We start from the raw sequence: 25267 nt of genomic DNA, 5'->3' as shown, positions 1-25267 counted from the left end.
ATATGCTGAATGTGGTGATGAGCAGCACAAACCCGCTATGCTGTTATCATTTCTTCCAAGACTGGGGCAGTCTGAGTGCAAGCAGCCGTCCCAGCAGCGTTTTGGAAGCGGAGCAGCGATTGACTCATGATTATTCACTCCTGACTGGACGGGATTTTACTATTCAACCTAAAATTCCGGTCTCTGTGCATTGCGTCTCTGACCTCTTCAAAACTAACGCCAGGTGAAAGCAGGAGGGGGGGATAAAAGTAAATATATCTATTGGTGCTGATGTCAAACGCTTGCCCTTCATCCCCTCAGGAGGGCAGGGACATTGACTCGCTGTGAACAATTTCGTGTCCCCTGGATCCTAGGAGGGGGGGAGGGGGGTTAGATGTGGTGGGTTCTGTGACTCTGTGGATTACAAATGGCTTTGGACGGTCTGTCCCCGAGGAAGGCTGCTGAGGAGAAGCCCCTCAGGCTCCATGGCGGGGGGGACAAACAGGGGCGTGTGGCAGACCCGCCGCCCCGGGGATATGCACTTTGTCCGAGCCCCGAAGGAGCAAAACGCCCTTTGTCGGGGGTAACTGGGACAAAAAAAAAAAAAAAAAAAAGGAAAAAAAAAAAAAAAAAGAGTATTCGGACAAAAACCCCAAATCCCACAGCCCCCCCCCCCCAGGCAGCCCCTCAGCCCCCGCCCGGCCGGGGGAGGGGGGGGGGGGGGGGGGGGGTTGTAGCAGCATCTCCATGGCGACAGTGACGTCATCTCACCCTGCATCTCATTGGAGGAAACCCCGTGGCCCCAGCCGCAGCCCACGGGCCAACCGAGCTTTGCGCCCTGCCCGCTCTCGCCCCCGCGGGCGGCGGCGGCGGCGGCGGCGGCGCGCTGCGCTCCTATTGGCTGCCAACCGGCGGGGGGGCGGGGCCTGGCGGCGAGCCCGGCCGCTGATTGGCCGCGTGGGCGCGGGCCGAGCAGCCGCTAAGCTTGCGTGCGCCGCCCTCCCTCCCCTCCCTCCCCTCCCGGCCCGGCAGCGGCTCCTTTCTCTCCGCCAGCGCCCCGCAGCCCGGCAGCCCCGCGGCCGCCGCCGCCCGCCCGGCCCGGCCCGGCCTCGCCTCGCCTCGCCTCAGCGCAGCGCAGCGGCCCCTCAGGTGAGCCCGGCTCCCCCCGCGGCCGTTGAGGCGACCGTTGGGGGCGACCGTTGGGGCGACCGTTGCGAGGCGCCGGCCCGGCCCCGCCTCAGCGTCCTCCATTTTGTGAGCGCGGCGCTCGGCGGCGGCGGCGGCGGGCGGGAGGCAGGGAGGGAGGGGAGGGAGGTGCCGCCCGGCGCCGCCGCCGCCATTTCGCACCCGGTGGCCCCGCGGCGCCTTTTCCCCCCCCTCCCCCTCGGCTGCCTCAGGGGCTCCTCGGCCCTGCGGGGCGATGCCCGGGGGAAGCGGGGTGGGGGGGGGAGGAAGCCGGCCCTGCCCGGCCCCGCCGCCAGGAGGCGAAGCCGCCCCCAGGCTGGGCTCGCTCCTTCATTCCTTATTATTATTTTTAATTATTATTTCCCTCGGGGAGTGGCTTTAAGCGAGGCCCGCTTGGCTTGCGGGAATTGGGTACCCTCCCGAGCCTCCTCGCCCCCCTCTCACGAGGGAAAGGTGAGGGGAAAACGCCCGCCCCGCCCAAGCGGTGGGCTCTCAGCTCCCTAGATGAATTTCCAGGCCGCCCTTTCCCCAGCAGCCGGTCCTGGGGAGCGCAGCCGCTCCCCTCAGCCCTACGTGGAAGGGCGTGATGATCCCAGCCCATTTCTGCGAGATGGGCAGGGAGACACACTCCCTGCATTCCTCCTCTTTAGGGCTCTGCGAGGGGTCATGCACAACAACATTCATTAACATTTGATCACGGTCGCTGCCTTTTTTTCTGGCAGGGTTTGAGGTGCGTTCTCTCGTTGGGAGCGTGACATCCCCAGCTTCTCCTGCCTTCGCTGCCATACCTCTCCCGCCCCACTGCCAGCCACCATGGATAAGACCGAGTTGATCCAGAAAGCCAAGCTGGCTGAGCAAGCTGAGCGCTACGATGACATGGCCACCTGCATGAAGGCAGTAACTGAGCAAGGTGCCGAGCTGTCCAACGAGGAGCGCAACCTGCTCTCAGTGGCCTACAAGAACGTGGTGGGGGGGCGGCGCTCTGCCTGGAGGGTCATCTCTAGCATCGAGCAGAAGACAGACACCAGCGACAAGAAGATGCAGCTTATCAAGGACTATCGGGAGAAGGTGGAGTCTGAGCTCAGGTCCATCTGCACCACCGTGCTGGTGAGTGGGGATTTTTTTCTCTTCTGGTTTCTTTTTTTTTGAGAGAAAGAAATAGTATCCGTGTATGCTGCTTTGTCAGGAGTAGGACTGGGAACTTGGCTGGGGAATATGTGAAGTGTAACGCCCGGGTAGGGGAAGTCAGTGCTGTAACTTCTGCAACTGTTACATGCCTTACCATGAGGAAGGAGATCATCTGCACCAGGCTATGGGTGCTATAAGTGCAGAGGCATTTGAGATATGCTCAATTGTGTTTGAGATCTGTTTTGTTTGGAGTGATCCATATGCGGTGTTGCACTAGGTAACTGCAGAGATGCTGAGAATTCAGGCTCATGCCTGTTTGTTGTGCTGCTTAGCTATTCATAAGATAAGTTAAAAAGAATGAGAATGACCTGAAGAAATAAAGGGCTGAGCTAATAACTTCTTAAAAGCATGGTGTTCACTTAACTTACTGCTTTGGGTAAGGAAAAACACTCTTCATGGGGTCTTTAAGAGACATTTTGAGATTTGGGGTTTTCTGTGTGTGTGTGTATATATATATATGGTGATTTTATGGGGTAAGAAATCTTCACAGGAAATGAGAAGGAATGTCTAGAAATTGGCTTTGTCAGGTTAAGTTGATTTCTTGGGGATGCCTCAAGATGAATTTGCAGCAATTGTGAACTCATATAAAACAAAAATTTGAAGACAGACGTAACAGACCTGAGCGTGCACCAAAGCCCTGGAATAAATCTGTGTACGAGCAGCAGAATTCCAGGTGCTTTTGATAGTGAAAGCCATATTGCAGTGCAGCAGGAGTGGAACAGACCTGTGTCAGCAGTGTGCAGGGTGCTGGACACTGCTCTGCATGCCCAGGGCGACCTGGCTGCAGGAAGCTGCACGTGTGGAATGCAGTAGTAATTGCACGGCAGATAACCTTCAGTGGTTTGCTCCTCTTAGGTTTAAAAAAAAAAAGTATGTCATGTTTTTGTGTCTAGTATTGCAAACATGAGAACAGGAAGAAGCAAGTCTATAAGGAAATAAACAACTTTTGAGGTAAATGTATCTTAAATTGGGCTAGGAGACTGGAATTTAAATTTGACTGGTTTGGAAGTAGCTGAATTTGCTTCTTGATTTGTGTTCGGGCTCGTGTACAAGGGGTGCTTTGGATTGTGTTGGAAATACGTATATGCTTCCTTGTGTGATGCCACCTGGATTTTTCTCTAAATCAGTCAAAATTTTCAAGCCTTTGCTTGAAAGTTATTTGAAGATACATTAGCTGAACGAATCATCTGAGTTAATTCCTTAATGTATTAAGAATCCCCGTCTTTCAGAGAAGCTGTTCTACAGTTATGGGCGTAGTTCAGTTGCCGAAACTTCACCTTTGTGGAAATTATGCAACCTGTCACAGGAAATGAGAATCAGTGCCCCACACAAGATTGCCACTAGCCCTAGCGTGGCAGGGTGTCAGTGTGTGTGCTGCTGTCATTTGTCTCAATCTCCTTTGGATTCACTTGGGAACCACGTCCTGGGGCCTGGCCATAAAGCTCGTTCTCCAGGCTGTTTAATCTCCCTCTGTCCTGCTAGGTAATAGTTCCCCGGAGGAGGTTATGAGCAAAATCTCATTGCTGTGCTGTCCTAACGAGGAGCTGGTGCTTCTGGGGGAGGTGGAATGCCTCTGAGTGATAAAGGCAGCCACACGGTGGCTATACTGAAATTGTTCCAGTCGTATCAAACAGTGTACCACAGGTAGCTCGGGAGCTGTGCTAACATAAACCTTTAATGCCAGGAAAGCAAGCTCTTCCTGTCCTAGCCGACTTCTTCTCTACGTTCGAGTCTTTTTCCCCGTTAGCAGCCGTGGCCTGGTTGGCAGCTTCATCCTTTCCTCCTTGCCTGGAAGGCTGCAGGAAGTAGAGAAGACAAGCCTCCAAATCAGCGTGCCTTTCCTGCTGTGCCCTGCTGGCAAAGGTGTGCCTCCTCTGCTGGTAGGGGGTGACAGTTTGCTCCTGCAAGCCTCCACCTTTCTGCTTTCCCTCTGAGTACCGTGTGCAGTTCTGTGCTGCTTCTTTCCTCCTCCATCTAACTACTGCTCCCACGATCCATGAGTCAGCAAGAGAGGCTGAAACCCAAACGTGCGGGCACTACAAAAGATGGGTCTCTTAAAGCTGAGCCACCCAGCACTTCTGACTCCTTTGGGTGGTAATTCCTGATTCACTGATGCTGGAGTAACTGCTGCCGGCTCTTTAGATCTGCGAACTTGACTCAGAGATGCGCCTTCAGTTCTAGGGAGGCAGCTAAACTGAAGCAACTGCTGGCAAACAGCACGGAAAGGTTGCTTGTCAGCTGGAGTATTTGAATTTAGCAAGGGTGGATGTTGGGTGGAGTGGGGCTGCTCTTAGTCATACTACTAACAGTTTTTTTCAAAAGTTTTTTTTCCTTACTGGTGTGGCACAGCTTTTCAAAACGAAGTCTGTCTGCTGCTGTAGAGACCTTCTTTTAGAAATACTTGTGCTGGTGTTATGAAACCCTTCTGATTATTGATTAAAAAGGCGGTAACACTGAACCTGCAGTTACTTTTTTCCCTGTAAAGAGCGCCTCAAACTAATTAAAGGCACTATTTTAGGCTGTGGTTTGAAAAGGAACTTAAATTTCATCACCATTAGAATATAGCCATCCAAAATTAGGTTGATAAATATATCAAATATACATAATATGTACGTAATAATATATACATGTGCGCATATACATACCTACATATTTACTAATTATGTAATGAGTGCACACTCAGTGGCCATGGCAAGATATTCCATCTCATGCCAAGCAGTGGAGACACTTGTTTAATTGTCTGCCTTGCAAGTAGCAGCTGATGTGATCTCAGTGCTTTTTAACTGCTCATTGTGAGACTGGTCTTTCAAGTGAGAGTGGCTCTTCAGTGCAGAAATGGTCTGGCTGTCAAACAACTGGCATCAAGTGCTTCATTTGAAAGGTACACCAGCAGGTTTTGTTGGAGCTCCTGTATTGATTCACTAATTCTTCGGTAATGTAGAGAATTAATGTTGAATTGTCCCTTAAGAATCAGAGTCCACGCTGTTCTTGAAACTCTCTTGTTCGTGGATAAATAAATAGGTTGGCAGCTTTGCTTTTTTCAAGGTACAGATGAGCTACATTGTTTCAGACGCTGAGAATAAAGTTCACGTTCCCTTAAGTTCTGTGAGTGGTTTTGAGGCAGGGGTGCTAGAAAGGAGGGATGGATGTGCCACCAACTTGTGCATGATTAATGAAAACATGTGTGAAACTTGGAACAAGGAACGTGATACCAGCCTGATGCTTTATTTTGTAAATACCCGATGGCTTCAGTGAGTTCACACTTTCCAAAAGTGATCTTTTGAAGGGGAACCCCTCTGGGGATGCAGAGAGTCTGGTTTGAAAACCTTGATCCCTTTTCATTTCAATAATTGGCAAAATGTTCAAGTTCCTTCATTCTTTAGGGAGAACTCCAGTGCTGTGGAAAAGAGGGCACCAACCCTTGACTGGAAGCAGTTCAGTCTCCACCTTTAACTTCGGGTTTTCTTCCGTGTGTGTTTGATAGCATGTTGCATGTGGTCAAAACTTGGTCCCAGCGCAGTTTGAGCTCTTCATGGAGCAATGGAGGTTGAGATTTGATGACTTATGGTTTAAAACTTGGAGAAGATGCGGTGGCTAAAGTTTTATTAAGGCTTGGAAACAACAGTGTGTTGATGGTTATTTACTCCTCATGTCTCCAGCTGAAACTCAAAAGGTTCTTAATATCTCTTTAGATAACCACAGCATAGCTACATATATGAGGTTCTCTTTGTTTCCAAACATCCTTTTTTTAGGATATCCTCTGCAGAAAGCTTTATGTAGCACTGTCAGACCCAGTGTTTCTAGAAATGAGCGAGTGCACTGTGAGCTTCTGGAAATGGCCTCACAGTAACATTACCTGTGCTCGGGATGCTTTTCTGTGCCCCATGGCGGTGTCTGCAATAGTCTGGAGCTGTAAGGTCTGCCTTATTTCAATTTTTACTGTCTTAATGTTGAGAGGATGCTTGTAAATGTTTGATCTTCAGCGAGATTGCAGCGCCAATTGTCGAAAGCCCGGCGCAGCGTATTGCTCTTGCCAGCTCCCCTTTCCTTCCTTCCTTCCTTCCTCCTCCCCCCAAGGTTGCAGTGCTGTTAATACTTCTGCTTTGTGTAATTAAGAGACTAAGTGCTAATAATAAGGGTGGAATCTACATCCAGTTCTTGTTTCGCCCCCTTTGTAGATCTCTTCTAGAGTTACTCCCTTTAATTAAAAAGTCAAAAATCAAACCACATATTAGAAAAGGCTGCTTTTGATGTGACCTTCAACAGCACAACTTCAGAGCTTCATTGGAAATGGAGCTGGTGTTCTCGTGCAGAAGCCAACAGACTCCTCATGTGAACTGAAATATCTGATGTTGGATGATGAAAACGCTTTGAACATAAGCCTCTTCTTCACCACTGCTACCTTTGACCTACAGAAAAGTGAAATTTTGATTTTTATTTTATACGTAGTAATCTGTTAGGGTGAGGAAGTGTGAGCTTTGGGCTAATGTAAGAACACTGCAGAATTTCATCTTATAAATGAATCCTATTTCTCCGCTTGCCTATTCTACATGAACTGCCAAAATTTGTGCAGAAATCCATAATGTTACGGGGGTGAAACTGGCATCTGAGTAAAAGGGATGTTCATCTTTTGATGCTGGGGACTGTGTAGGATGCAGTTGTGTTCTGAAGATCTGATGCACTAACCACTGAAGTTCACGCTACTTTTGGACTGGAACTAGCTGTCCCTGTAGTAGTTGGGGCAGTGTCTCAAGGAGTTTTCTGCCTTCTTTAAGTTAAAGCAAATGCTGTTGACTCATCCTCATTAAGTAACTGACTAAAAAACTCGCTACTTCGTGGCTCAAAGCCAGCCCTTAGATTGGGAACACCGCTTCCTGGCAAATCCACAGTTGCAGAGTTAGCATTACATGAATGCTTTAAGTTCAGATCGTGAATTCTAAATTTAACTTATTCATCGTTGTTCCTCGTATTGTGACATTTTTTGTTCCCTTTGTTAAAATCTGTTGCTGGAGTACTACGCTTCCCTACGAAGAAAACTGAATGCATCTCTAGGAAAGTTACAGAAATAAAGCCTAGGGTGCACTGAAGTTCCTGAAGTGGCTGAAAACTGTTAGAGCCCAACTAAAAATAGTTGCAGGAATTCTGGTGGTAGCTGAGGCCTCCATCGCATGCCCTCATCACTTGCTGCATACCCCCCACGCCCTCCAGCGAGATGCTGAATTTCTAAAACACATCGAAGTGGTGAAAGATAGAAGATAAATGGCTGCAAGGTATCCTGTCTGAGGCTCCGAAAACTTGTGCCTCTATATTTGTGCATGCAGTGTCACTTCCTTTTTCAGAAGCTACTGGGGTGAGTTTAGATCACTGATTTGATATGCGTGGTTATAGCAATGTTGAGACTGGGGTTAATTCATGTCTGCTGAAGGTAGGAGAGCATGAAAGTCAGCTTGTGTGTTCGGAAAAGTTTCAAGAAATGGTCAGCACCACTTCTGCAAAGTCATGCCTGCCAGCAGCTCAGAGAGACCTCTCCCGAATGTTATCACCCCGTGAGAAGCAGGATGTGGAGTAATTGAAAATAGGAAATCATACTGGTAATGCAGGTGACCCAACTGTTGGAAGTAGGGCAGCCAAAGCTCCATCCATCTCCAGTGTCAGATCCATTTTTTAATGAGGTTAAGCTATAAATTAACTGGCATGGCTGTAGTCGAGGCTGTGAAAGCTTTGTTTGTACTGTACCGCAGTCTGCTTGTGCGGTGAGAATTATTAAACTTGGTGGAGGTCACTTATTGCCTGGGTGGCCTTGAGCAAATAGGGTGTACTCGCTAGCTAGTACTGGGCAGCCAAGGCACAAATTCTATTTATTCTGTTGATGCAGCAACACTTTTAATAGACTTTTTAAAATAACTATCATGATTATCTGCCAGCTAGGAAAGGCGCCAGCAAGACAACTGCATTAGGTAATGATACAGTGGGTGTCTTTCTGAAGCAAAAAAGAAATTGTATATTGAAGATACAGGTTCCTCCTTCACAGATTCCTCCTCATCCTGTGTCCCAGAAGCCGGAGCAGTATCACAGTGCTCCAGCAGAGCACACAGCTGCCTTGTGAGCTTGTAGCTTGCTAATTCACTTCATACAGCTGACGAGCAGTTCATGGGAACTGGGCACCGTAGACAGAGCAGGCACTAAAAATAATTGAAGTGCTGAGTTTGGTGTCCTGTGGTTCTCTGCGCCCAGCAAAACACGCAAGGCGTAAAGACCTGTGAACTGCGAGGTCCTCAATTAGCTGTAATCTTGCTCGTGCCTTGCGCTTAATTTGTAAAAGGAACAAAGTCTTTGAGTTCTGAATTCCTAACCTTGAGGAAGGTCTTTACATGGCTCTGGTGATCTTGGTCTGGCCTTTAATACACACTGCCCATCTGCTGAGGCAGCTGGGTGTAGGGAACCGTGGTAGGCTCTGGAAACAGAAAGCTCTTTTGGCTTTGTTACTAAATTTTCCAAATACACTGGACGCTGCCTTATCAGGCTGACACCCTTCTATTTCCTGCATAAAACTTCAGGAAGTTTTTATGGTGAGCGCGTTTTGCAAAATTCTTGTAAGCAGAAATTGTTTTGAAGTGGAAGCGAGCGGGCAGGGCCTGAGCACAAAAGTCAAGGTTCACTTGCTGTGGGAACTTGTTGCAACAAGGTTATCTGGAAAGTTGGCTTTCAGCTCTCCAGCTTGGAGGGGAGGCTTTGTAGCTGGAGCTCATCTGCCTTGTGGAATAACATTACTGGCATGTTGCTAATATGCCAAATGAAAAAAATGTGTATGTATTTTTGTTTCCTTCAAGTTAATGTAAAGCTGAACAGTATAAAAGGCTCTTCCAGCAGCATAAAACAACGGCAGGGAAGCACATCTAAATCTTACTACATTTCTGGATTTTGGTCTTAAGAAGCCTCTGATCTCGGGCTTCCAAACAGCAGAGCTGAACCAAGTCAAACTTGGATAGCTACCCTACGTATTCATTTGATAGCATGAAAGGCTGGCTTTAAAAATGAGTTATTTACTCACTAGCATCTTAAACCCCACTAGTTCCAGCTTGCTGTTGCTCATTTTGAGAATTTAGTCTTGTATTTCAGTAACTTCAGAGCTTCTGTAGCTCCAAAGCACAGATTTTTTTAAATGCAGGCTTTAAACAGACTTGGACTGCTTGATTCCATCATATTATGGAAGATGACAACTGGAGGACGCTGGAAGAAACTTTTAGTTGGTCAGGGTTCTGAAGGGAAGGGCTTGTCAGTGATACGTGTTTGCTAAGGGGAAAATAGCACTTGAAGTATTTGGAGGAATTAGAAATCTGGAAAATGCAGTCATGGAAAAATGCTAGAATCAATTTGAGATAAATCTGTTGGATACTAAAAAAATTTCCTGAAAGCTTTGGCTGTGCTGTGCAGCTGTTATTTCAGCAAAAACTGAAATTATTGAAAAATGGCTTTTTTTTTTTTTTTTGAAGACTCATTCCTACATTTGGCAGGAGGAGAACTGGAAAACTTTAGACCTCTTCCATAAAATCTCGAATAATCCTTTGACTCCAGGTTGTTGGTTTTTTGTGATGAAAATCTATAGAAAGGAGAAGTCGCGTTTCCACACGCTTCTAGTTCCTGGCTTACGTAGCCCTTCGGGGACCGTAGAGCTCCTTGTTCCAGGAGGAATGTAAGCACCGAATGTAAATGCTGGATGAAATCAATCTTGGCCCCAGGTGGGAGTCGTGTGGGCAGGCATGCTGCTGCAGCTGAAGCTTCCAGTGCATCTGCTAAGTGGGATTCCAGATCCTTTGTTCGGGGCCAATCCCGAATGCTGACTGCCAGTTTTTAAAGCTATGTAGACAAATAGTCAGAACTGAATGGAAAAGATGAATTAGATCACCCTCCCCGTTTCCGTGGCAGGTATATTTGCCTCTGCTTTCAGCAGCGCTTTCTCAGGCTGTCTGAAGCCATCGTAAGGCCAGGGCGTAGGAAAGGCACTGACACATTCAGTATAAAAACCCAAATACTCATGTCTTAAACGGTTTTCCTGCAGACCTCCTGATGTTCCCCCAAAAGGAGTTGATGCATAGAGCTCGAATCCAGGAGGATGAAGAGCTTACTTCTGCTGAATTACGGGTTTGAAAGTGAAGTGATGGTGCTGTTGCAGCAAGGGACTCTCCCTTTCCTGTGGAGAAACCAACTGGTGAATGTTAAAACACACCTAGCGTGCAGTGAGTCACTCTGTGGACTTTGGAATGACTGATTTCAACTTGAAGCAGTCGAGGAGCCTTAACGCCAATTTACTAGGTGATTAAAACGGGCGGTCATTTGTGAGTACACGCATCACTGAAAGGGCTGAGCCTACGCTGATGGTGGGTGATGTCAAACGGCCTGGAACACCCAATATTTGGGCTGCTTACACTTGCAGGTGATAATTATCTTAAGGGAATTATACTGGGCTGAGTCTTGTCACCAACTTCTCAGCTTTATTTTTTTTGACTGCAGTTGGTAGAAACCAGGCCCCTGTGTGCTGCTTGTAGGTGGCTTTCCGCAAACTGGATGGGCTTTGAGAAATGCCTCAGACTGGAGGATTTTTCCAGGTATTTTGTACGCTGTAGACCTGGCTGAATTTATGTAGTGTCACACACTTTACATGGCGTGTCTGCTGGCCTCAAGCTGCTTGTCTTCCAGCTGGGACTGAGTGTGATGTTGAATCCATGTTCAGAGTGGTGAGTTAACCTGCTAAAAAAACAAGTGGTGTTGACGTGCACTCTGCACATGAGATGCTTTTTTAAGGTACCTAGCATAAAAAATAGATTTTTTTTTGAAGCAGTTTCTTCACTGGCATGTGACCATTTGGCCTCTGCTGTTACAGGCAAGTACACCACAAAGTAATGAGATCCTTGCTCTCACCTGTGTAACATCTGTTCAATACTTGCAATAAATGAAAGCTTAAAATAAAGAAAATTCAATGTCAGCTTGGGAAGAGAAGGAGAATGCCTTGGAAGCACTAATAAACTGAAGCTAGGCTCTGAAAGGCCTCTGAAAATAGGTGCTTGGGGGTGGGAGCACCTCTGCTGGCAGAGCTGAAGAGTGTTTGGACAGCAGAGAAGCTGTGAGCAGCTGAAGCTGGTCTTTTTATTCCATGGGGTTGAACTTCTTCCATCATGGTGTTGGGTTAGGAAGGAGGAATACCAAATTTTTTAACAGTATACACACAGATACTGTTTAGTTTCCTTTTCTGACAAAGAGATTGCCCAATTCTATTGGATTTTTCTTTTCTTTTAACGCTTTTTTTTGTATCATACTAGTCAAAGCCTAGCACAGAATTAATATTAAATTGCTAAAACCTGCAAATATAAATTGCTTCCCCACAAACTATTATCACACTTACTTCTTAAGAACAACATTTATAATCATACACCCAAAAGATGGCCATGGAATAAGTTTTAAATAACTTGAAGGAAGATGCATGAGTGGAAGGATGTTGCTGAAGTGGTTCTACTAGAAAAATGGAGCTTTATTTAAACTTTATTCACAAACCCCTGTGCCAGGGTTTTGAACATCAGCAGGCTTCTTCCTAAAGATCAGGCAGCAACTTAAGCAGTTTATTTTTAGAGGCAGATTTTTGGGGAATGTTGCTACTTAGGTTGTCTTTCTGATGGAGCAAAAGCAAGGAGGTACCATGCCAAGTTGTGATAAAAGGCAGTGCAGAGCTCTCTGTTAAAGAACTTGGTGCTGGTGATGTCAATGCTTATGACAGGCTTAGGTCATGTCTCGGTGGTGGCATCGGAAATATTTTGAGTTAGGAGTTTAGTTTACCACACTGAGAACTTCTGGAGGTGCCTAGGCACATGGTAACTTGGTAACTTTAGCTTGCTTTGAGAAATAGACTTTAAACTACTTGTGATCAGTAGCTAATCTCTGGAGCTGAGCTGGTTCATGTTCATCCTCTGGTCCTGAACTGGGAAACATGAATAATGCAGCTGTTAGGTAATGCCATTGGGATGTGTGTGTAGATTTATATTGATGGGTTTCAGAAAGAAAATCACATATTAGATGATTCAAGTGCTGGAGACAGTAAACGTTTCAATTTAGTACACAAGAATATATCTTCTAAAACTCATCTTTGCTGTCAAGATTGGTTATAGCCAAGTATGTGGGAAGAGACGGACAGCTCAAATAGCAGGAACTATTTCTCTGCCACTTGAACACAGCGCACAGTTAAGCTGTATGGAAGGTATTTAGTGAGTGCTGAGGTTAACTTGATGTCTCAGTCAGGCTTGCCTTTAAAATAGACTTGGATTTGGGGTGAGGTGATGTTCCTGGATAGAAGGCAACAGCAAACATGTAGAATGTGGCTGGTACACAAGTTGTAGGGCTGTGTGTATGGTGCGTGTAAGGAAAGGCTGGCTGGGTGCACACACACAACAAATAATTATGAAGGAGCTGTCTTCAGGGAGCTGCTTTGTCTATCTCAGGTACTCCAAGTAGAGATGCAGCTGGCATATTCCTTCAGGGCTTGCTTTTCACAAAGCTGGAGTGATAAGGAAGTGAGGAGAGCAGATGAACTCAGTGTTTCTGGCTCAGGTGAGTTGCAATGGGCTGATGCTGTGACACTGTTAACCATTGTTACTGCTTAAAAAAAAAAAAAAGACAGTATCAGTTGGAAAAGAGCAAAAAACTGGAGAAGGATGGAAAAATGCAACTGAAATGTAATCTTCTCTTGGCATGTAAAGGAATAAGCCCCCCAATGGGGGGAGGGAATGTCCCAATGAATTCCAGCTTTAAAGGGGGAAGAAGTGGGTTGTTGCCAGGTTCCTGGCTGGCTTCTTCAGGGAACTGTTCCAGGGACCAGTAGCTCATGTTGCTGGTGTCTCTTTAAGAAATAAACAAAGAAGGCACCCTTCTGTAGGAGGGAGAAGGAATATTGTCTGTGGGAATGCAGTGATATTGGGAGGGAAAGTGTTAGCACGTTGCAAAGGTAGAAGTGAATTCAGACATGGAAGCAACACAAACGGGGAGGGAGAGGGGAGATCTTGTCCCAGCACGAGAGGAGCAGCGTGCCACTTGAGAAGAACAGCTCAATATCAAGGAAGCAGCAGATACCAGCAACAAATTATCACCATGCAAACCTACTCCAGAGCAGTTGTGCTGAAAACAAACGGTCTGATTTGAGAACAGACTTCAGAATCCTGCTTCTTCGTGCTGCTCGTGGTTCTGAGTCGCTCAGCAGCAGGGCAGGCTGCTGGCAGACAGTTCAGGTGCAGCTCGAGCATCCTGTGGCTTTTCATGGAAGCATCTAAGGTGTGCTTCACTTCATAGAGCAGGTAACTGCTGGCTGGTCGAGCCTCGATTTCGAAGGTGCAAAGAGCCATCGCAGATCTTATGGTGGCAGCTGTATTTTGATAGATAACTTTCGAACCCACCCCAAAATAAAAAGATGGGCACATCTGTTTTATATGAACACGAAGGCAGGCTGCAGCATTAGGAAATTCTCAGAATCATACCTGTGGGAGTGCCTGACTATGTCTTCAGGTAAAATTTTTCATAAGAAATTGAGGTGGCTGAGGTCTCCTTCATCGTTCAGACTACCAGTCTTCATTTTTCCTACCAGAAACTGGTGCTTAACATGCGAGCTCGTGACTGATTGCTGTCTGATGGAAAGGCAGAAAACCCCAAGCGGGGGAAGACAGAGAACAGACGTAGGAAACCTTGAGTTTTCTTGGCTCTAACTGATTGCAGCAGTGTCAAAGACTGCCTGACAGTCCTGATAAACAATCAAAAATCATTTATCTTACCATGCCTGTCTACTCTCACTGCCCCACCGACATCTCCCATCCATTAGAGGGGAGGGTGAGATGGATGGTGAGACACGATGGTGATATCTGAGATGAATGGCTCACTGAGCGTACCAAATACATTTTGATTTGAAACAGTCTGCATAGATAAATTACCTTTGCTCAGTCTGGTTTTATTTTCTTTTGCATCCTTATGTGATTGATAAATAAGAAATCTTGTTCCATTCAAGGCTGTTTTAAAAAGGAAGAAGAAAAGCACAGATCTGGAACTAAAATGCTCTGCCCTAGCTGATAGAGGCACAGAGCTCTTACCGTGTGGTAAGGATTTAGGAGGCCCCAGAGATGAATTGGGAGTGGGAGCTGCTGTCTGGGCAGCTCCACTCCTCCACCTGAAGAGCACGTAGGAAATCCATGTATGTAATCCACTCTTTGCTGTCTGAAAACCTGCAGTTCATTCCAAGGAGCAGGTTTTTTTTTCTTTGTTTGTTTGTTTTTGAAAAATCCTTGGATGTCTGTGCAGAACCATGAGTTTTCAGGCGTGCATGGTGCAGGCAGCTCTTCGAGGATGCACCGACACGCTGGATGTATCCCTCTGTGAGGCTCCCCAACCATCAAGGGAACCAACAGCTCCTCCAAACATGGTGTTGTCCACAGACGTACCTAGTGTGTGCTCATCTCCTGTGCCTGGGTTGCTGATAAGAGCACCAAAGAGAGCTGGCCCTAAAATTGAGTGCTGGGGAGCAGCACTGGTGCCTGGCCACCAGCCGGACACAGCCCTTCTCCTACAGCTCAGAACCTGACCCATCAACAAGTCGTGTGCCCATCATGTTGGGTACCTGGCCACTGTGTACTGGGCATTTTGTGCAGAAAGACAACACCAAAAGCTTTCCTGAACCCCCCAAAACCCACATTTACTCTTTTCCATTCATCTACCAGGTAGGCAACCTTGCCACAAAGGGATATGAAGTTGCGAAGGCGTAATGACTGCATTGTCTTCCAAGTCTTTTTCAATAACTCTCGGAATAATCTTCTCCATACCTTTACCAGGCACCAAAGTGAGGCTGACAGGCCTGTAATTACTTGCGTTCTCTTTCTTGCCCTTCCTGAATAACATTTGTCAGCTTCCAGTCAACTGGAACCTCTCCAGATTCCCAAGACCATTGGCAAATAACTGAGGGCTGGCTCAGAGCAATATTGGCTAACTCATTCGGTACCCTGGGATGAGCCTTATCAGGCCACGTAGACTTGTGTGCGTTCAGCAGCAAATCCTGCACAAGTTCCGTGCCTGTGGGAGCTTAGCCCTCCCGTGGCTGTCATCTTCCAGCTCAGGGCCCATTGTGGGTGTTAAAGACGGAGGCAAAGAAGGCCTCACATGTCTGTGCTCTATCTGATCCCTATCTGAGAGGTGACTGAGCTCTCCAAGGAACACAGCAGTGTTGAAGTCCCAGGAAGAGATGCATGTTCAGCCAAGCTGCCCTTCTGCACTGCTTGCGTGGCGTCAGACATGCTGGGATTGTCTGTTCCTCTGCTCCTAAAAACTGCTCTTAAAACGTGACCAGCCTTTATGGACCCCACTGACCTCAATCAGATTCCCAGGTTGACCTCACTAAACAGTTCCTTGAGCAGCCTAAAGCCTTCAGTCCCCCAGCCCAAGGTAGCAGCTCTGCTGACAGGTCTCTTCCCTATCACCAAAGAGTTTAAATTTGAGCATCTCCTGATTGCTGTGTCCAAGACAGCCACCAGTCATCACGTCACCCCCAAGACCTCTGTTTCTGAGCAGGTCTAGGATGACACCTTTCTTAGTCAGCTCCCTCAATACCTCTATCAAAAAATTATTGTCAGTGTGCTTCAGGAGCTTCTCAGACCTGAGCAGGGCCTGAGGAGCTTCTCAGACCTGATCCCTTCGCCAATGAAGTTTCTTTTGATCACTCTTGGACTTACCACGGTGACTTTGTCACTACCCTTGTGAAGAAAGAATGAGATAATCTGAGGGCTGAACCAGGGCTAGGAAGCTTCCTGGTAGCATCCTCATCTATCTGAAGAGAAAAGCATCAAGAAAACAGTGAGGCAGAGATAAAACCTCAAGCTCTCCTCTGCAGAAACCTGTAGGGTGGGAATACCTCTCTGTAAGATGCAGATGACTCACACGAAATAACAGGATTAATGTGTGGCTGTACCAGCCAGCTGCCTACGCTGCCTGAACTCTTGTTTTGAAACATAGCTCAGGTTCTGCTGCTGCTCCCAGAACACCAACGTGTTTTTCTACGGAGGCTTCTATCTCAAATTCACTCCTTTTTGGTAGTGCTTTGGTTACAAGGTGAATTTTTTTTTTCCCTAGAAGCTTACAGTTCCTTGAAGCTCAGTACCTGTGTACCGCTTCGTGAGTCTGGCTACATGTTCCTGTAAGAAACTTCTTATTAGCCACAGTCTGCAAGCTGGGTGGAAATTTTCTGCTGCTTTTATGACCTGTTTATTTTCCAAGTAACTGAATGCAGATCTTTATCACTTAAATTCTTAGTGTAAAGTTGCTCTGTGTATTGTGGGGCTGCCTGGAGTGTGCTGGAGCTCATTGGCATCTCTTGTAAATTCCAGAGAGCGTGGCTGCTCTGGGGTAATGAAGTAGGTAAAAATCCCAGGAGCTTGGGGACAAGGAGGTCAGCCCGAAAATGGTCTCCCTGTCAGTTCTCTGAAGCACCTGAGAGCTGAGAACTGCTGTGGCAGGGGGAAAATGTGACATTTCTGCTCCCATTCTCCTCCACCCCTACCTTGCAAAGACTAACCTTGCGGAGAGCCTTCTCGTACCTTGCTGGAGGCTGGCAACCCTGGTTTGTGTGATTGCAAGTCTGAATGCAGCTTTTACACAAGATATCACGGTTATTCTTCGTAATTCTTTTCTTCCTGTGAAGTAAAATGAATTCTTATTTATAATAGCTTTGACAATGAATGCATAGGGTTTCATTTTTCCTGTAAGAGCTTACTCATTTCAAGCAGTGGTTTCAGAATTCTCATTTTAAGAATGTTCTTGAAACCATCTGCCAGTAAACCTCTTCTGCTACTTTCTGCAGTCTGATCGTTGTAATACACTATCTAGCTTTGTGGATTTGTGCACTTTGTTTAAATGGTTTATCCAAAATGCTCTTTAAACTCTTCCCTTTCTCTCCCCCTCTTAATTTGTAGCTAATCTGAGACCATCCAAAGTTACTGAAGAGAAGAAAAATAAATTGAACTTGGTTTCAGTGTTGTAAAAAGCTAATGTTGTCTGTTTCTTTTTATTCTTTAGGAGCTGTTGGACAAATATTTAATAGCTAATGCAACTAACCCAGAGAGCAAGGTATTCTACCTGAAGATGAAGGGAGATTATTTCCGATACCTTGCTGAAGTTGCCTGTGGTGATGACAGAAAACGTAAGTACCTAGTGATCTGCTGCTCTGGGTCTTTAATAGTTAATGACATTCAGTTTTGAGCTGTAGGGGAGGGAACAAATGAAATGCACACCTCAACATCTTCCTCTGAATTTATGTGAAAGTTCGCAGCACAGGGGCAGGCTGAGTGGAGATCTCCAAATGTTCGTATAGACAGAAGTGAGAATAGACCTTCAACATGGGATGAAAGGGAATTTGGGCTGGTATTCTTGCCATCTACCCTAAACTTTTGGATGGTTGTCTGACAGCATTTACTTAGAACTTCTGGAAATCAGTTTAGGTAAAGATCTGTGAACATACTTGCTGTTGGCTGGCTGTATTTCTTTATTAAAATAAAATCATTGAGGAAAACGGTTCTGTAACAATTTCTTTTACTACTTCAGTGAGTTGAGTCTTGTCTATAAATTGTAACTATTAAAGTGTGAGGTAAGCTCTATTGTAGTCCTCTGACGAAGATTATAAATCAGTAAGCATTACTAGCTCAGTGTACCCTGGAAAAAGTGTGAGCTCACTTGGAAGTTGTTGGTAGGGATAATGCATCCCTGTAATTTTAGTTTGCCCTGCTGGACCAAGCAGAAAAGGCCTGGAAAACGTCCCAGCTGGTAGTGTCATTTGATATTGGGCATCCTAAAAATGCGGTTAGAACATGTGCAGAGGTGGCCTGAAGTAACTCAGAGCTCTTCTGGGGAGTATCTTAACTTTATTCTGAGGATGTATTGAATGCAGGATCAGAATTATCTTGCTAGGTGCCAGGCACTGTTGAGATGTTTAAAAACTCATGGTATGGCATAAGCTGGGGATGTCTTTTTGTGTAAAAAAGAAAGTCCTGGAGTGATGCTGTGGCAAAGGAGAGAGATGGTTGGGAGCTGGCAGAGTGAAGTGGCTGTCCCTTTGGCTTGGGCATGGCAGGCATCTGACAGTGCTGGCTAGTCTAAACTGCTTGAATTGCAAAGTGGGAAGACAGAGCTGATTGTCACTTAAACAAAAGCTTTGTTTCCTTGTATCGTAAGAGGATTGAAGTTAAAAGATGAAAATACAGGAAAAAAAGTAGAAAGTCTTTGCATCGATGAGTTGGTTTCAGAAATTTTTACCCTTTTGCCTTATTTAAATGACACCAGCAGGTCCAAGTCTGAAAGCTAAAGCCAAGCTGTCTCTACTAAAAATACTCTTAATTTTGTCTCAAGCAAGAGTTAAAAACCTTTGGCTGTCTAAGCAGAGAAATACCAGCTTATCTTGGCTGAAAAGACCGCATGTAAAGTGATACGTGTGCTGATGTGGGTGCTTACTGGAGAAGAGGGACTGATTGATAACCTTATTAGCAGATTTTAGTGCTTTCCATTCGAGGAGCTTGTGTTACACGCTTTGCCATGTCTGCACTTTGTGCTTGGCTTTTTGCAAGTTCCCCTGAGTTTTACTGCAGGCTTTTCTGATGCCCCATTTCTAAGCATCTGTTTGTTTTTTCTGCTTCAAATATGTCTTTATGTGCTTAAGCTAATTTATTTCCTGTATTTACTAGGCTTTTTGTCTTTATCTTGGTTTAAACAATAGTTCATTAGTGCTCGTTACATTGTAAATACTGAAAAGCTTCACTCTCTTGAATACTTAACAGATTTTACTTACCAAACTTTTTTTTACCAATACTTTTTAGAGCACTTAAGGTGCTGTTCCTCAGAGAACTGGAATCTGAGCTCTGAGACTAGCTTTCCTTCTTCTCCAGTCTATTTTCATTTGGCAGGCACATTTAAGGCTACTATTGGCCCTTTGGTTGTCTTCCAGAAGAAAATCTTTACTAGACTGTGTATCACTCCCAGTGCATCTACTTTGCCCTGTTAACCTCTTTTCTCAGTGGCATTTCTCCAAGCTAATCTGGGTATGACCTTGTTTTTTTTATCTTGACCTCCTACTTCTCTCCACCCGACTTCTGAAGGCAGATTTTTCAAGAACATGCAGTCTGCCTCTTCTAGACTAACTCACGAAGAGGTGGGGCTGTACAAGCAGCTGCCACCTTTATGCTCCACGCCCAACTCAAAACACAAGCATCCCGTGCAGGGAAAGAAGCAGGATCTCTGTAGGAAAAAACGTACAATTTTAATAACGAAAGATTGCATTGAATCAAAGGCTATACATTTGTATGACAAGCTGAGGTACTGCAGTAATTTTTGATGTTTGTGTTTACCAACTTTTGTGTGTTTATCTGCCTTCTGAATACCTGTGCTCTGTAGCAGCTTAATCTGCCCCCTGTGGTTTGTCAGTGTGGTAGCTCTACTTAAAATGGGCTTCAAGTTATTACCATGATTTAAGGAAGAGGAGGGTTAAATGGAGGACTACTTAGTCTCCTGCTAAGGGAGTACTTTAAATGGTTATACCTTTTAAAAAAAATACTACTATTGCATAGTAACCCTACCTAATATTGAAATGTTTCTCCTCCTTTTCACAGAAACAATAGAAAACTCACAGGGAGCTTATCAGGAGGCGTTCGATATCAGCAAGAAGGAGATGCAACCAACACATCCAATTCGCTTGGGTCTAGCTCTTAACTTCTCTGTATTTTATTATGAGATCCTCAACAATCCTGAGCTTGCCTGCACACTGGCAAAGACAGTAAGTCGCTTTTTTCTGCTTCTAAGCCCAGGGGCAGTAGAAAAGAGTTGATACTTAAAATAATCTGAACGATGACTTCCTAGAGTTTGTGCAGGAAATGACCCTATTTAATGTATCTGGTTTCCATGCTCGTGTTGTTAACGGAATTAAAGGGGTACGAGCAGGCTGGTTCTTTACAGTGTGACTTAAATTTTAAGCAGCACTGCCTTTGTGCCTCATTAGAAAATTGACTAACTCATCACTAATTTCTAATGTTACACTTTTTTCTTCTAAAGCTGCCTTTGCAGGTAAACTCAACTTATGGTTTTTTAATTATCAGTCAATAGAGAGGCTTAATTGCTCTTAATTGTTCCAGGCGTTTGATGAGGCCATTGCAGAACTCGATACACTGAACGAAGACTCATACAAAGACAGTACTCTCATCATGCAGTTGCTTAGAGACAACCTAACAGTGAGTTGAATTCTTGTGTGCTATTTATTCTGTAGCTGTATAATTGCTTAAACTGAATTTGTGATGAAATGAAAACACTTAGCACAAAACATAACACTGACTCAAGCTGTTTACCCTGGTGTACCTTTTCAACTTATGCTGCGTTCAAACTAAGTTATGATGTCAGCAACTACGTGTGTCATGCAGATAAAATTGTGGATAGTTCCTGTTTTTAATTTTTTTTGCTAGCCTTTTCAATGAAGGGGGAAAGTACGTTCCCAGCTATTTTAATGTACAAAATAGGACAAGGAGTCCAGAAATAGTAGTGAGTGAGAATCCCCAAAAGATCACAAAAACGTCTTAACCAGTACCTCAGAAACAACATCTTCACTTTTGTACATCCATTGTGGCTTGCTTTAGTCATTTTCCTGATTTTTTTTCATTAAAACAAAAGGTCTGAAATCTCAGTGTATTAAAGATACGATGAGTTAGAGTATAATTGTAACGATCAGCTGCTTAAGAAAAGTGCCTAATGGAGCCACTAGGCTCTTAAAACATGTAACTAAGGTGATTTTATAGAGAATATCCTCTCTGTGAATATTTGCTGTACTTGAAATTACAGCAACACTTAAAATTTTGCAATATCCCTTCAGTAGAAACGTCTTTATTAGCACTGTAAAATGCTTTACTTCAGTAACCAAAATGGCAATCTCTTAGGATCCAGACCTCTGCTTTTGAAATCAGTGTTATTCAGGAAGCTGTCATTAGGAGCTGTTCAATGGTCTATCATTAATTTTGTACTGTGCTATTAAGCACAAAAGTCTGGACTTGAGAACGGTTCCTGCTCTGCCTTTAACACCTGAGGGGCAGAGCTACTTGTGCCTTCTGCATGGGGAACCGTTTCCAATTACCCTTCCCCAAGCAAGTGCTGGAAGCCAGGGTTCTATATCTGTAGCTCCACCACACTGATACTTTGCAGAGATCCTTAAATCTAACTCATTTTTTTCTGTACAGTTAGTAGTTGTCCCTCTCTGAAAGTAAAGCTCCCTCCAAAAGCTGACGCTGCTCTTCTTTTCTTTCTAGTTATGGACATCAGACAGTGCAGGAGAAGAATGTGATGCTGCAGAAGGTGCAGAAAACTAAACTGCACGCGGGATGTCATTCTCCCTTTCCTTCTCAAGAAACCTTTTTACACGTCTCCATTCCTTATAGCTCCACTTGGATTTCCTATAGCAAAGAAAACCCATCCATGTGTATGGAAATCAATTTATAGTCTTTTCACACTGCAGCTTTGGGAAAACTCCATTCCTTGATTTGTGTTTGTCCTGGCCTTCCTGGTGTGCGGTTACTGCTGTAGAAAAGTATTAATAGCTTCATTTCATATAAACATAAGTAACTTCCAAACACTTATGTAGCGGACTAAAGTGTACCTGGTATTTAAAAACAAATCTGAACCAGTTCCTGCCAGTTGACTGTGTTTTATATTACAGTAAGATATGGAAATGTAGTTAATTGCAACTAAAGAGTGTTCCACATAGCTTTTAATTCTCCACATTCCCTTCTTATTATGCAGGGTTTCCTTCCCATAATTGACTTCCACGTGCTACTGTGTATTCTTTTCGGTAGAGATGCAAGAAGTATCAGGCCAGACAAAATTGAGCATTTCTAGTTTGAAAATTTATACAGGAAGCAAATCAATTTGTAATGTAATGCAGGAGCTTGCGTGTTTGAAAACAGGGGCTACTCTTAATTTTCAGTTGCTGCTGTTTCGGTTGATATCCCTTCCCAATAAAAGTTCACTTACACTCCTGCCTTTGTAGTTCTGGTATTCACTTTACTATGTATTAGAAGCAGCATGTTACTGCCGGAGTACAGGCAGTGCTTTTTGGCAGACTAAAGTGCATGTCATTTCTTAATACACTGGAATGGGAAAACCAATTGAAGTTCACATGTCCAAGTATAAAATTTAGTACTTTTCCATGCAGGTTTGTGCACATGTGAGAAGGTGTCAAGTTTGTCCAGTGATTGTTATTTAGAGAGTTCGGACCACTATTGTGTGTTGCTAATCATTGATTGTAGTCCCAAAAAAGCCTTGTGAAAATGTTATGCCCTCTGTAACAGCAAAGTAACATTAAATAAAATTACATTTTATAAACCACTTACTGTTGACTTGTAACAATTCCATGTAATTGCCTAAGGGCTAAAGTTAAGCATCTTGTGCTAGAAGTCTTTCTCAAATATAGCGCATACTTGTAAAAAGTCTGCTCTCAAACTCATGGCATGTTTGAACAATTTGCATTTTATGAAAAAATGCTGGATAACTTTCCATAATTAATCTGACATGTGGACTTCTCAATAACTAAATCTACTTGAGCTAATGGCTTCACCTTATTAATGACCTAAGAAAAAATAGCCAAGTTCTTGATGTTCTTCCCTGGCTTGCAAATCCTATCACCTAAATTATGCCTTTTTTGTAATCTCTTGAAATTCTCTGTTCTGTCCTCCCATTTTTTCACTGGTCATCATTATTGTTACGGTGTTTCAGATACACTTTTAGGAATGCCAAGGAATCTGTCTTCTAGCTCGTTAGTTTGTGTGCTGCCACATCATAACCTGCTTTCTGTTGTTCTTAGTCTGCTTTTAGTATTACTGTTTCCTCAATTTTTGGAGCTTTTTGTAATAATTAATTGTTCTGCCTGTGTTTTTTTTCTTTTTTCTAGATCACTTATGTTTTTTTTTCTAAACCTCTACCTCTTAGTTCCCCATGTTGGTGGGTTTTTGAAAATATTTAACTCCTGTTAGTGTCCTGGCTAGACGGGATATGACATTATGAAAAAGGACATACTGCTAGTCCATGTAGATTTCTGATGGTACATCTTCCACCTTCCATGCGTTTCGTTTGTTCTTTTCAGCGTGCACAATGAGTATTCCGACAATAAAACTGTTCAGATTATGTATGCTTCAACTGACATGCATTGCTTTTGAAAACAAACAAATGTATCAGTTCCATTTTCTTCATGCAGTCACTCTGAATTGCTGTCAAAGTATTGTGTGGCAGGATTCTACATAAACTCATATGCTTCTTAATCCGTGTTTTGGTTTCATAATTTCTTTCCCTCCCCCATGCATCTCTTATTGATCCTTTGTTCCTTAAAGGTTGTTAACTGCTAAGTGCTCGTTCTCCTGTAAAAATGTTTCAGCGCATACATGGTAGCAGTCGGTTTTATCTGCTCATTTAAGAGTTTGCTTTGGTTGCTGTCTCAGCATATGCTACATTGTCAGCTGACACACGGCTTTTTCTTTCATTCCCTTTGCAACTTGCAGAGTGAGTTGTCAGTGTTTGTTACGGGAATGCTACCTGGGCCTGGTATCTAGATTACAGCTCAACTTATTAAATGCTCCTTCTGATGTCTGTCAAGGTGGGCAAATGGTAGCTGTTTTGTCCATTGCACCTCCATTTTGTGCAGAAGATACGTGTTGAAACGGCAGCATCAGCTCTTTTATTTTAATAATGCTGAATGCAGTACTGCTTTCACTACTGCTACTTCCACGAGGCACCGAAAAGTACAGGGGAATAGAATGATGATACAGAAAAATAATAGACTATAATTTCCTAAATACCTTTGGAAAGTCCCCTGTCCACATCCCTCCCCCAGGTAAGTCCCATTATTAGTGTAACACCCAGGCTAATTAAGCACATTCATGTGGTATTAGGGCTTTTCCAGTTCCAGGAGATAATTTGCACTTAGTTGCTGCCCCACCTCACCTGAGAGGATGTGCCCTGCAGCATAGGGAACACCGGACAGGGGAATACATCAAACCCTGAGCCATGCTGCTTCTTTGCAAGGCGCGTGGACAAGTGAAAAACATCCAAGTCTCTTTGCTAAAACAGTCTTGCTATAGATGTGATGATCATATGCTAAAGATAGCTGTGTGCAGTGAATCTTACAGGGCGGGGTTTCAGTTTTGATCTCTCCAAAGGATTTCACACTAGTATGTTAATCATCTCCACTGATTTCTTAGTATTTTCAGAGTGCTATGGAAAAAAATGAGCTCTGGAGTTCACAACTTCTCTGCCAGATGGTGATGGTGGTAAAGATGGGCTGGTAAAGCTGGTACTCCACTTGAATCCGTTTTTTTTTTTTTTCTTTTCAGACATTTGTGCTATAATTCAGATCAGCAGCCAAACGGGGAGGTTTATATTTCTCAAGGTCTTTGTTGAAAATAGTAATATCAAGAGAAACTGTTTTCTTCCATTCTAATTTAGTGTTCTTATCGGTGTGATACCAGGCTGTTTGTTATGCCAGAAGATAAATTTCATGATAATGTAAAACAAATAAAGCACGTGCTAGTTTGCTACATTGCTTCAGGTAACTAGAAATTAGGTGAACAGACAGAAGGTATCAGTGATCTAACTGGTAATGTGGTTTTCCTGCTAATGTGGTTTTCAAGTGTGGACTACACAGCCGAAGTAATGTCCTAACAATATCTGAGAACCACCACCTGAAATTTGGTAAAACTTCATATATAAGGAAAGTGCAAACCTGAAACTTATTCCCAACACTACTGAAAAGCTACAAACTTTAAATCCCACTTGTAAAATTGCAATTCTTATACCAAAAATCTGGAATTTCATTGTAGAACTGCCCTCTTTT

At 44.3% G+C, this 25267-nt stretch overlaps 1 protein-coding gene across 3 annotated transcripts; it reads left to right on the top strand.

Annotated features, from left to right (window-relative positions):
• The first annotated feature begins 5 nt into the window (after positions 1-5).
• On the top strand, positions 6-23699 carry YWHAQ (tyrosine 3-monooxygenase/tryptophan 5-monooxygenase activation protein theta). Of its 3 annotated transcripts, none has more exons than XM_038176709.2 (6): positions 6-223; positions 1887-2271; positions 17440-17563; positions 20019-20182; positions 20538-20633; positions 21696-23699. In XM_038176709.2, the coding sequence occupies exons 2-6, from the start codon at positions 1978-1980 to the stop codon at positions 21753-21755; spliced, it is 738 nt and encodes a 245-aa protein (XP_038032637.1). In that variant the 5' UTR covers positions 6-223; positions 1887-1977; the 3' UTR covers positions 21756-23699. The 3 variants fall into 3 exon arrangements, with proteins under 3 accessions (XP_038032637.1, XP_027311016.1, XP_038032638.1); XM_027455215.3 differs by lacking the exon at positions 6-223 and adding an exon at positions 966-1128; XM_038176710.2 differs by lacking the exon at positions 6-223 and adding an exon at positions 1593-1617.
• Positions 23700-25267: the final 1568 nt, after the last annotated feature.

The sequence above is a fragment of the Anas platyrhynchos genome, chromosome 3 (assembly GCF_047663525.1).
Source record: "Anas platyrhynchos isolate ZD024472 breed Pekin duck chromosome 3, IASCAAS_PekinDuck_T2T, whole genome shotgun sequence".
NCBI classification, from domain to species: Eukaryota; Metazoa; Chordata; class Aves; order Anseriformes; family Anatidae; genus Anas; species Anas platyrhynchos.
Note: the sequence above shows the minus strand (reverse complement) of the source record. Positions and strands in the feature narration are given on the sequence as shown.

What these genes read in the sequence shown, in the direction of transcription:
- YWHAQ (XM_038176709.2), top strand. Translation starts at nt 1,978, where the DNA reads ATGGATAAGACCGAGTTGATCCAGAAAGCCAAGCTGGCTGAGCAAGCT. An exon ending in CCATCTGCACCACCGTGCTG is followed by an intron (nt 2,272 to 17,439) that starts GTGAGTGGGGAT and finishes TTTATTCTTTAG; the next exon opens with GAGCTGTTGGACAAATATTT. An exon ending in TGCTTAGAGACAACCTAACA is followed by an intron (nt 20,634 to 21,695) that starts GTGAGTTGAATT and finishes TTTTCTTTCTAG; the next exon opens with TTATGGACATCAGACAGTGC.